Here is an 11,387-nt window from a genome sequence, read left to right on the forward strand (position 1 = left end):
TTGCTTAAAATTCTGCCCGACCAATGAGATGCTGCCCAATTTTGTTAGCAATTTGTCTAGATCATACCGAGATGCTGCCCAGTTGCCCGCTATGCTAATTTAATTTTCCTAATGTGTAATTAAATTGCAATATATCCTTAAATTTTTATGGTCCCACAAGCCTACGTAGTTCAATATTTACTTCCTATATTAGTCCTAACACAAATAATTGCTAGTGAATTACAATATTTGAAAAATATCAGTGACATAGTGGTATCTCAAAGAAAGAACAAGAAAAAAAACCATTAAATGGAGTAATCATCATTATAGACATGTATATATTTCTATAATAGCACTAGTAATTAGTGAGTATACGCATAGAGTAACTAGGAGTATAAAAATTCACTAGTGTTAATTTTATATTTTGATTTTTGACTTCATATGAGTATCTATTAGTAAAAATATCAGTACTTAAAAATAAGCTTAATGGTTCAATAAAAGTAGTTGGAACTGGTAATTCCGATTTAACCATGAATCCCCTTTAAATTTTGAATATTTAACGAAATATTCAATAGATTGGAAATTTGAATGACTTGATTTGGTGTATATTTAGTAGGATAAATTGTTAGAAAAACTAGAAAAACCAGGACTTAACCAAATTATGTAGTTTTAATAATCATTAGAAAAAGAAGGTGCTATATTTTGATCAATCACATCAAATTAAATTTTTGTAGTTATTGTAGATGTAAATCATGTAACATGGAGGTAATCAAATGCTAACTAATTCTCAATCCAAAACATAGAATTTCAATATTATGTTGGAAATTTCTCAACATATAGATATAACTTTATCAACATAATATGTAAATTTAAATTTCAACACAAAGATATAATTTCATCAACACAAATCTATTGAGAAAGTTTTATCTTTTTGTTGATAATTTTAATAGATAATATTGAGATAGTTCTGGGTTCTGGATTAGAAGGTTGGTTTTATTTTAACGCGACCCTAGTGTAATATATTGGAATACTAATTTGGTGTTGACTGTTTATTCAGTAATTTTCAACAGTAATTAATGTCGCTGAAATTAACCCCACTTGATTAATTAAGTTTATTTTCTAACACGCGTTTAGTAGGCTAACGACATAAATTGTTTTGTAAAAAAGCTGGCGTTTGGTAAGATTGGTGGAAACTTTAATTGTGACAAAGGTATATTTTGGACTTTTGTTTTTGTCAAATTAGCCTTGATAAATTAACAAGGACTAATAATTAACCTTGTCAATATAAGGCTTAGAGTTTCCAATAAAAGAAAATTATAGGGTTTATAGAATTTTATTATTCAAGAGATCATTGTCGTATTTTCTAGCTCGTACTAGACATACAATCACAAGTATATGGTGATTTGCAGTGTACTGTATGTCACTATTAATTTTACTATTTTAATAGAATTTGAACTAAAATAAGTCATCATGTTTCATTATATATATAGTGAATAGTATAAAGACGAAGAACCCCATGAAACTATGAAAGTACGTTGGATAAGTACTTAGCCTTGGTATATTTAATTATTGTACTATATTCTAAGTGACAACTTTAACCTAAGAAAAAAAGAAAAGTGGAAGGTGCGCAATGGCATTTCTGTTCCACTCAAATAAATATACACATACGAATTATTGTATTGAGTATAGTATTGGTCCCAAAAACATTGGAAATATGGTGTCTCGAAATCAATTGGCACTAAAAGCATTTGTTACTTTTACCATTTATATGGCAATGAATATCAACGGTTTCGCTTGGAATCGGACCGGTGGTTCCAATTTTGAAACGGAAATTGTAATAAACGGGCCAAACCGGAATTGATTTAGTGGTTCATGCGGCCTGATTACGATTTCAAAAAATTTCAAATCATGAACCAGTAGTTCCGAGTAAGTGATTTTCATCAAAAATTGATTTTTTTTATAAAGTTTCAGCTAAATTTTAAAAATAAATAAATGACTATTTTGAATCGAAATCAGACTGACGAATCTTTATTCAACATCCCGATTGCACCTTCTATAGAACCGGAACCAGAGGTTTTTCACCGAAATTCAAAACACCATTGTTTTTACTTTTAGGCCTGAAAATGCATTTTCATGCGATTTACAAAAATATATTCAAACATTATAGGAGTATATATTTTCTAAAATTGTCTTTTTTCATATTAAACAAACTTCGTTTTTGCAATTTCACAAGAGATTACTTTTGCATATTACAAAAGTTTGGTTATACTTGCCACAGTGAAAAAAAAAATTGACAGTATATTGTACTCTCTCCGTCCCACTGTAGTTGATCATTTTGAGCACTTATTTTAAAAAAATGATACTAGGGTGTCCACAATAGGGGCGGCGCCCTCCCCCCCCCCCACCCCGGAGTCGCCTAAGCCGTGGCTCGCTATTGTGCTGGAAACTTCCGTCGGGGCTTAGCCGGGTCCGAGGCTGCGGAGAGGCCACCGCCGAGTAGACGGCGAGGACGGGGCTGAGCCGCTGAGGGAGAAAAGGGGGGTGCTGACCGCGGCGGGCTATTGCACGTCGCCACGAGCTGCGGCGCTCGAACACTTTTTTTTTTGGCCACCGGCTGTGGAAGGAGAAGTGTCCACCTATTATTGATACTCTTATTCTACATTATTATCTCTCTTACTTCACTCTCTTTCTATTTTAACTAATTAGTATTATTTTCTAAAATAAGTGCTAAGAATGAAACGTTGCTTCTACCACAGTGGGACCAAAGGAGTGACTAATTCTTAATAAAGTTTTAAAGCTTAATACTCCTACTACAGTATTTTAACTAAACTATTTAAACCGAACAAAGAACCAAATACAACGTGTTTTTCCGACAAAAGAAACAAATACCACGTGTTAATCCTCAAAGCATTTTTGTCAAAATTTTTATTTTCTCCACCACATATGTATGATCTCTTGGTTAATTAAACAATTTTGATTTAGGAATTCCTAATGTCAAAGCAAAACAAAACCGACCACCTTACATATCACTTTTAATAAATTATTCAATTCTCTTTTTGTCCATATTCACAATTCTCCAAATTTATATACTACTATAATTTATAATTTCATCACTAACCCTAACTCAATTTTATAAAAGATTTCAAATTACTCTCTCTTTCCACACAAAGCCTTTCGACCAACACCTAGATCAACCTTATTTCTTGACTTCTTTTTTATAGATAAAAATTAGTTGTAGCAAAATAGAGGGGTTGGGGTAGATTTGTCCATTGGATTCACGTTTGTGAGGCTAGTGGGGGATTAAATTTAAAAGTAAGAAATTATTGGCTATAATAAGTTAATAACCTAATGTAGATTATTGCTATGATGGTGTCTTAACATAACTAACGTCTGATTTCTTGCGCCACCTTAGTTATTATTTTGCTCTACCTTTTGTCTATTTCAACATAATTTCTGATTAAAATGGAGTTTATAGTTTTGAGTGGTTACCATCTATCATTATCTACCAACCATAACCATTAATATTTATAGACCCTAAAATTAATACTACTAAATAGTAAATAAATTTATAGTTTGTTGATTTTTTCCCTAAAATAGAAATTCAATAAACTCTATTTTGGCACTATAATGTAGTCTAGGAGTGGAAAATAGTTAGTATATATTGCTATATTTATGGATGAGTTTATGTTATAAATATATATTACAAAGTAAGTTTAGTGTTAAAAAATTATATTATGAGCAAAGTTCACGATTTTAGAAAAACTCAATTAGTTGTCTTTTGAAAATTATAACTCGGGTGATTTTCTAACACGTGTTAGATTAATTGTTGCAATAATAACAATAATTTTCGATTTCAAATTAACACATACAACACATTTTGACCTTAGAGTATGATATTGTTCATTAAGTGATACATGAGACGAATATAAACTACACATGTGCAAAATAAAATGAAATGAAATAAATAAAAGTTGGTGAATTCTTTAGCAATTAATCATGCAAATATTTAATCACACCATGACTGGACTAACATCATCTATCATATCAAACTAGCCTGGATATGACTTTCAAGAAATAAGTCATTTTATAGAAAGTCACACCCAATAATTGGAGTCATGTGAAATCAGAATGATACTATGAATGTAAGAGAAAGCAATATGTCTTGTAATAAGAAGTGAAGTCGTTTGTTATTATAGTACAATCTTTTACCTTCATTAAAAATCTCATTTTATTGGTTTTGAGGTATCCCTCTACAAAAGCCACATTACATATAAATAAAGGCCATTCGATAGCTATGTTAGAACAATTTTTAAACTTTTATTTAGCCTTAACCATCCAATTGAATCGTTTAACACTCATATATATAGTCTTAACAAATAATCCATGTTACTTTTATGGTATGAGGATGCCCTACTTAAGCACATATTTTTGTCTAAAATATTAATCCACCATTTCTAGAATTTATATTTACAATTTTGGGAGCTTGATCTAGACAGTAGAAAAAAATTAGTGAGCTACCATAGATCAATTTGTGCAAAACATGCTCCATCCAAACCACTCTAATTAACACTTAAGTAAAACATTTTAAGTAAAACATTTCTAATCCAGCACGAGATTTTATGTAGTTTTAGTTTGTAAGTAAAATTAAGAGAATAAAGTAACAGAGAATGTGTCATTTAGTGGTTCACTGGGGGCTCCATAGCTGTTGACAGGCAAAAATATGGCAATACAACAAAAGCCACAACCCTTCTTTAATGCCCCTCCAACAACCCTTTTAATCACCACTTAATATTCCCCTCCCATTCTATCACATTAAAAGAAAATAGAGGATTAAATTGGTTCAAAATAACCGGTTTAACTCCAAAACCAAAATGAGTTAATAGTTGACCAATTAAGTCTATGGAAAACCGTCACAAAAATCATAAAATTTGGTCAAACTTTTATCAATCATGTTAAAAAAAATACCAGCTAATTAATTTTGACATTTTTCTCAAATGTTGCATCGATTTGAATTTATCGAAAATTACGTATGATTCTGGAGGCTAAAATACTTTAGTATAATCTTATATTATACTACAATCGATTATTTTTGTAAATGAAATACTCCCTCTGTCCCGCTTTAGCAGTCCCATTGACTTTTCTGCCATCTTTTTGTAAAAATGATAAAAAATAGTTAAAGAGGAGAAATGGTAAATTAAGAGAGAATAATATAGAGAAGAGTTTTATTTACATTATTGTCTCTCTTACTTTACCATTTCTCCACTTTAACTATTTTTTATCATTTTTACAAAAAGATGGCAGAAAAGTCAATGAGACTGCTAAAGCGGGACGAAGGGAGTACAAATTTGCATAAAAATCATGAAATTCGACTTCTAAATTATAGGAGTACAAAATTTTCATTTGAATATGAGACAATCAAGAAAAACATCAAAATTATGATATACTTATAATTTGCTACTCCTATTTTTTAAAGTTGCTGGCTTGATCAAAATTTAACCGAATATCATTATTTTCCTGACAATTTATCAAGAACATAGTAAATTACTAGAAACCAGACCACAAAATGGTTTCTTGATTTATAATTGACCCGAATTTAATGAATTTCACTATTTCCCCCACTATTTATCTTAGAATATAGATGAAAATTGAGAAACCACAAAATGGTTTCTTGATTTATAAATTTATAATTTTTCTTGTGTGATGAGATAGAGCGTGTTTTGTCTCGTTGTAAATAGAAAAAATGGCGTCCACAGCACATGGTAGGGGGATGAGAGAGAAAGCCATAATTGTTACACCTCCATAGTTGTGGGACTCTCTAGCAACCTATGTAGCCTGTTTTCCCATAGGGGAACACTTTCCCATTCTGCCACCTACCTCCCATATTTAACCCCCTCCTCTCCTCCTCCACCATGTTGGAGCACCTCCTCTAAATGGACGACGCCCACCCTTCCTCCACCACCACCACCTCCGCCGCCACGGCCTTCGAGTGGGAGAATCTCGCCCTCTACACCGCCACCAAGCCCCTCCACTTCTCCATGTCCCTCCCCCACCTCTACCACTGCCACGTCCCTGATCAGGACGTGGCAGCGGCAGCAGGGCAGATGCCCGAGGCTGCGGCCGTCGGCCTCAGCCTCGGCGCGTTCCCCTCCCCCTTGCCGCCCGCGGCCCCTCCCACGAAGCGGTCGCCGGCGTCCTACCACAATATGCAGAACCCCTGCTGCCAGGTCGAGGGCTGTGCCCTCGACCTGAAGCTGGCCAAGGACTACCACCGCCGCCATAGGATCTGCGAGACGCACTCCAAGAGCCCGAAGGTTGTCGTCGCCGGCATGGAGCGCCGCTTCTGCCAGCAATGCAGCAGGTACAGTCACTACTTGCCCGTCCTTCAATTTTTATTGGTAAATAAACATAAATTTTAAAGGCCTGACGCTGACTCTGTGGAAGGTTCCACGACCTGTCGGAGTTCGACGATAAGAAAAGGAGCTGCAGGCGGCGCCTCTCTGACCACAATGCCAGACGGCGCAGGGTGCAGCCTGAGTCCGTCCAGCTCAGTGCCTCGTCAGGAGTTCTCTCTCCTGCACTGTACATTGGTAAACTGTAAAAGTAAATTCATTTTTTTTTCTGATAAAATAAATTAAATGTTATGTTGAAGTAAATTCAATGTTACACAGACCAGAGACAGGAAAATGTTCTGTTGAACGGACTTCCCGTCTCTCTGTCAAACTCGTCGTGGGAAAACCCCCCACGACACTTGGATCCGGAGAGGCTTTCCGCCATCCACCACCACTCCACTCCTCGGATTCTTGATCAATGTGAGTAATCGAAAACACAAAAACAAATTAATTAGGCCTAATTTAATTTTAATGAATATGTTTATGAATTGTGTTGATATAGGTCTGCATAACAACTCTTCCATGGCTCCGGACCTGATGAGTGCTCACTCTCTTCTGTCATCCAATTCATGGAGCTTGAACGAAGGTGAATCGCCGGTGGACGCGCAACAATTGACCCTGTTCCAGGCCAACGAGGAGGTCGGGCTCGATCAGGGCTCGGCCGCCTGGCTCTTGCATATGCACAATGATGGCTCATCACATCAGCAAGAACATCATCACCTCTTCAAACCACCATACCCTTCTGGTACCTTTTATTCCACTCAAAGGAGTTTGTAATTTATGTCTTTTCTCATTTTCTTTCATCTTTTTCATTCGTTGTAGACTATGTTGTTCTGTCAATAAATTTGTCCTTGTTTTACTCTGTTTTGTTGTCACGAGTAGGAGTCAACCATTTACCTTTGATCACGATTTCAGAATTATTATCAATTTAATGCGGTAAATATGAGCTACCCAAATGTATGAACAAAGAAGTTCCACCGAAGATATGGGCCCATGGATGGTGAACCCATCCGTGGGAGTCTGGTTTGAATTTTACCATAATTTCACGTGAAAGTGTGGAATAACATATATAAGTAGAGTCTGACTTTTAATTTTACTTACTAGATTTTGGGTTAAATTTAGGCCATTTTAAAATTATATGCTTATAATTGATGGATTGGAAAGTCCTTCCTAGGATAAATTGAAAAGAGCATGTGACAGCAGTTGTAGATTGCACTAATTCACACACTGGTACTTTATTACTATAGCTGAGTGGTTATGTTTGAAGTTAGGATCCTTTGTCTCATCCTGTTGGACTGAGATCTCACTACACATGTAGCCCAATTTGGGTACATTTACCTCGTCTCTGAGTCATATTTCGTTTTACATTTAACCGTGTAGTAAAGAGTAACGTCATCAATATACACGCGTCGTACATCACTATAACAGGAACGGGTTGCGAAACGAGACAAAAATATTCACCAATTGATATCACATGCAGTTTGGGGGTGGGAACTTCATCTCTTTCATTCTAGGACCACCTGGGAAAGGGATTGTACTTGCTGATCTACCAAAAGCATTGGCTTGATGTTCTTGTCAGCAAGCAAAAATGTGTTTTTGTGAAAAGCGTGTTGCAGAAAGTGGGGAACGAGCTAGGTTCGGTGCACGGTGGTAGGTGTGACGATTGCATCAACGTCACTATTAGACTTTTACAACGATTCACATAAAATATCGAAATTCGACATATATTACTGCGAATTACTAAAAAAATTTAGCTTGAATTTGAATTCAATTGTGAGATTTTAAATGCAACCAGTATAAGTAAGTACTTAACTTTTAGTTTAATAGACAGCTATATCTTCTTGAATTATATGTGGTGGTGGTACAAAAATGTGTATTAGTACAAATCACTGATTTTTGTTATATTGAGCAAGAAAAGTATAATTACACAAAATAGTACTCCCTTCATTCTTAAAAATAGGCAATTATACAAATTTTAATATATAGTAGTTGATCAAGTAAAAGGGAGATGAGAAAAAGTTTGTCGAATTTTTGTTATTTTATGTGAATCGTTGTGCTTTTAGCCCCTATTATCACAAAAGGTCCCAATTCATTATAGCACGATAAATTTATGTCATTTATTAATAAAAAAACATGAAAATCTTCTCTCGATATTATGAAAAATAATATGTAAAATATATAGCTCATATCAAAATAATTTTTGCGTCCACTCCTGATTCGCTACACAATTATGTTCTCCTTTTTTAGAATTTTGGATTTGCCGTGAGTTTCATCCTGTTTTTTGTCCAATTTTTCCTTTTAAATTTTCTAAAGTATTTAAGTTAAAACTTATATGGGCTAAGTTTGGTAATGGATTGGGCTCATGTGATTCTATCAATGCATCAATTAGTCTTGGTCGTTTTGACTCATTTTTTGGTCGAATTGAATAAAATAATTTTATTTTGGAAAAGGCTATCGAATTGAATCATTGCATTCGTCATACTAACTAAACTTACCATTCCTTAATAATATTCTCATCAAGTAAAGATTAAATCATAAAAGGATAAATAGCATATTTAGGTCAAAGTGTTGTGCTTTTTAAATATGATAAGAAAAGGTTGTGGCTGCAAACTTGTAACGTTTTGGCCACAAGTAAGTGACTTAACCAAATTATATACTACTACACAATTGAATTATTGTTGGCCATATTATTCCATTTCTTGGATTAAAATTGTGAAACATAGCAAATAGCCCTTTTTAGCCATAAATTAAATACCACCTCCAAGTAAGTTAACCGGGAAAATGGGTTAATTAATTTGATCGAATCTATTCTAATCTTAATTTGATCACAATCCTTGAAATTTACTGAATTTATCTCTACTTTTTAATTAATTGTACAATTATATTCCATTTTTTTAACTTAATCTTTTCAATTTCTAACAATTTGTAGCAATTTCGATTATAATATTTTACTTTAACCGTGAATTGTGACATGGCATGTTAAAGATGATCTATTTGTAATTTAAAATAAGTTGTGTGCGAAAATGTTAATCTACCCTTTGTTAATGAGTGATTAAATTGATACGAATTAAAAGGATTAGTAGTACTTGATAAGTCGAAAAACATGAGATAGATTTAAAACATATACAAAACATTGAATATAAAATAATAAATTTCAAAGTTTAATATAAAAATTTAAATTATAAAATGATATGGATAGAGATGTGATCATTAGCCTAAACAAATTTAATCAGATGGACGTAGGTGCTACGTATTATCTGCATAGAATTGACGCACGCCCTTTATATACAAATTATCTTTCACGAAATATTCGTCTTATCATATAACTATGATTAGATGCTAACAAATTATATTCTATAATATTTATGTGCCTTAGATCTACTTTTAAAATTATTGCAATAAACTTTCAATTTGCAACCAAAATTGACATTTAAATTCAAAATCAATGGACTAGTTTTAAAATTCATGAAAGTTATATCATGTTATCATCGAGAATAACCAAACTTCAACTCCCGAATAATTACAAATCAATATCGACTCATTGATTCTCATCTCATTACTTTTCCGTTGACCTTTTGGCAAAAAAATTAACTACGCATACGAAAGAGAACAATTTCAACAATAAACTTTTAATGCTCGAATAATTACAAATCAGTATCGACTCATCGATTCTCATCTCATTACTATTCGTTAAACATTCAGAAAAAATTAACTCGACAACACACGAAAGAACAATTTCACAATAAACTTTAAAAGCCTTTCACCAATTTTGAATCTATATCTATATCAATCAATATATATCAAAATCTCAAACTTTATAATTCAATATTTTAAATTTTCAACCCTTATTATAATTATATTATTAAGCGGAATTAGCGCATAGATTTATATATGCATGTATATTTTGTATGTATATATTAGGTCTCTAAAACCCCTTAGTTTTCAAACCCTGCCGCGAAGCAATTTGATTTCGCAATTTCTTGATGCTCTCGCAAAATTGAGAGCGAATTCCAATTGTTTTGTGGAAAGAGAGGGCTTTTCTCTTGTACGCACTCGCACACTCGATTCGAGCAATTCGATTGGTTTAATTGGATCTTCAACTGAGTGATTCACTTCGCGGTAGATCTGGTTTTTTGGGTGGCTGTTTTTTGATTTGATTGGTTGAGTTAATTCTGATTGAGTTCAATGGAAGACGGGAATCAGCCGAGCCTCGATCACTTCGCCCCAATTCAATCTCCTGGTTTGTTCTCGGCTTTTCTATTGACTGTGCTCATTTAATTGAGTTTACATGCTCGTGATTGCTAATTTTTTTGGTGTCACGTCACGTCATGCCCTCGACTTTAGGCCCTGCATTCACTCCGAAGTATTTAATCATCAACAATGAGGGTTTGGTATTGGAATTTTGGAACCCCTTTTTATTTCAATCTCTCAGATTTAGTTTTTTAGGGTTTACTTTTAGGGTATTGGAGGCATTTATGTATCATATTGTACTGATTTGGATTTTGTTGGAATGGTTTTGGTGGAGGGCTTAGATGAGCTATAACAAAGATGTTCTCTATTTCTGAGTGAAGGGAAATCACGATAAACCATATGAGCTTGTTTTTTTCTAGAAGAATCTCTTTATTCTATAGGAATTGAAAACATGGTTGGTTGGGCATTGGGCATTGGGCAAGGATGTGTTTTACTTTTTAGGAACGAGTTTAGTGCCAATTCAGATGAAAATAACTGTTGTAGGCTCAGTTTATGCGTTTTAATGTTAAAGACTCGTTAACTCGTTTAGCTCATAGTCTCTGCGGTAGGTGTAGACTCAATGTTATGATTTAAAGTTGATCATAAGAATACTTTTTTGATTGCTTTAGCTCACTAATTTTAGTTTGTTACGTATGTAAGTTCAGTATTGTTCAATATTGATATTGATGGCAAACTTTTTTGGTTTTCTATGACAATTGTTGTTAAATCCAGGTGACCGAGCTGTTGAGATACATAATTTGCCTGAACAGGTATCTTTTCTATAATCGA

General features: G+C 33.8%; 1 protein-coding gene across 1 annotated transcript; it reads left to right on the forward strand.

Annotated features, from left to right (window-relative positions):
- Positions 1–5,760: 5,760 nt before the first annotated feature.
- LOC125197316 (squamosa promoter-binding-like protein 12) lies at positions 5,761–7,222 on the forward strand. The gene is made up of 4 exons (XM_048096051.1): positions 5,761–6,337; positions 6,421–6,566; positions 6,648–6,788; positions 6,871–7,222. Exons 1-4 carry the CDS (start codon positions 5,910–5,912, stop codon positions 7,143–7,145), a joined length of 990 nt encoding a protein of 329 aa, XP_047952008.1. The 5' UTR covers positions 5,761–5,909; the 3' UTR covers positions 7,146–7,222.
- The last annotated feature ends 4,165 nt before the right edge of the window (positions 7,223–11,387 follow it).

Source organism: Salvia hispanica, chromosome 6 (assembly GCF_023119035.1).
Source record: "Salvia hispanica cultivar TCC Black 2014 chromosome 6, UniMelb_Shisp_WGS_1.0, whole genome shotgun sequence".
In the NCBI taxonomy this organism is placed as follows: domain Eukaryota; kingdom Viridiplantae; phylum Streptophyta; class Magnoliopsida; order Lamiales; family Lamiaceae; genus Salvia; species Salvia hispanica.

Excerpts from the sequence above, each read along its gene's own strand:
- LOC125197316 (XM_048096051.1), top strand. The coding sequence starts at position 5,910 with ATGGACGACGCCCACCCTTCCTCCACCACCACCACCTCCGCCGCCACG. Across the intron at positions 6,338-6,420 it reads TTCTGCCAGCAATGCAGCAG|GTTCCACGACCTGTCGGAGT; the intron begins GTACAGTCACTA and ends ACTCTGTGGAAG. Across the intron at positions 6,567-6,647 it reads CTCTCCTGCACTGTACATTG|ACCAGAGACAGGAAAATGTT; the intron begins GTAAACTGTAAA and ends AATGTTACACAG.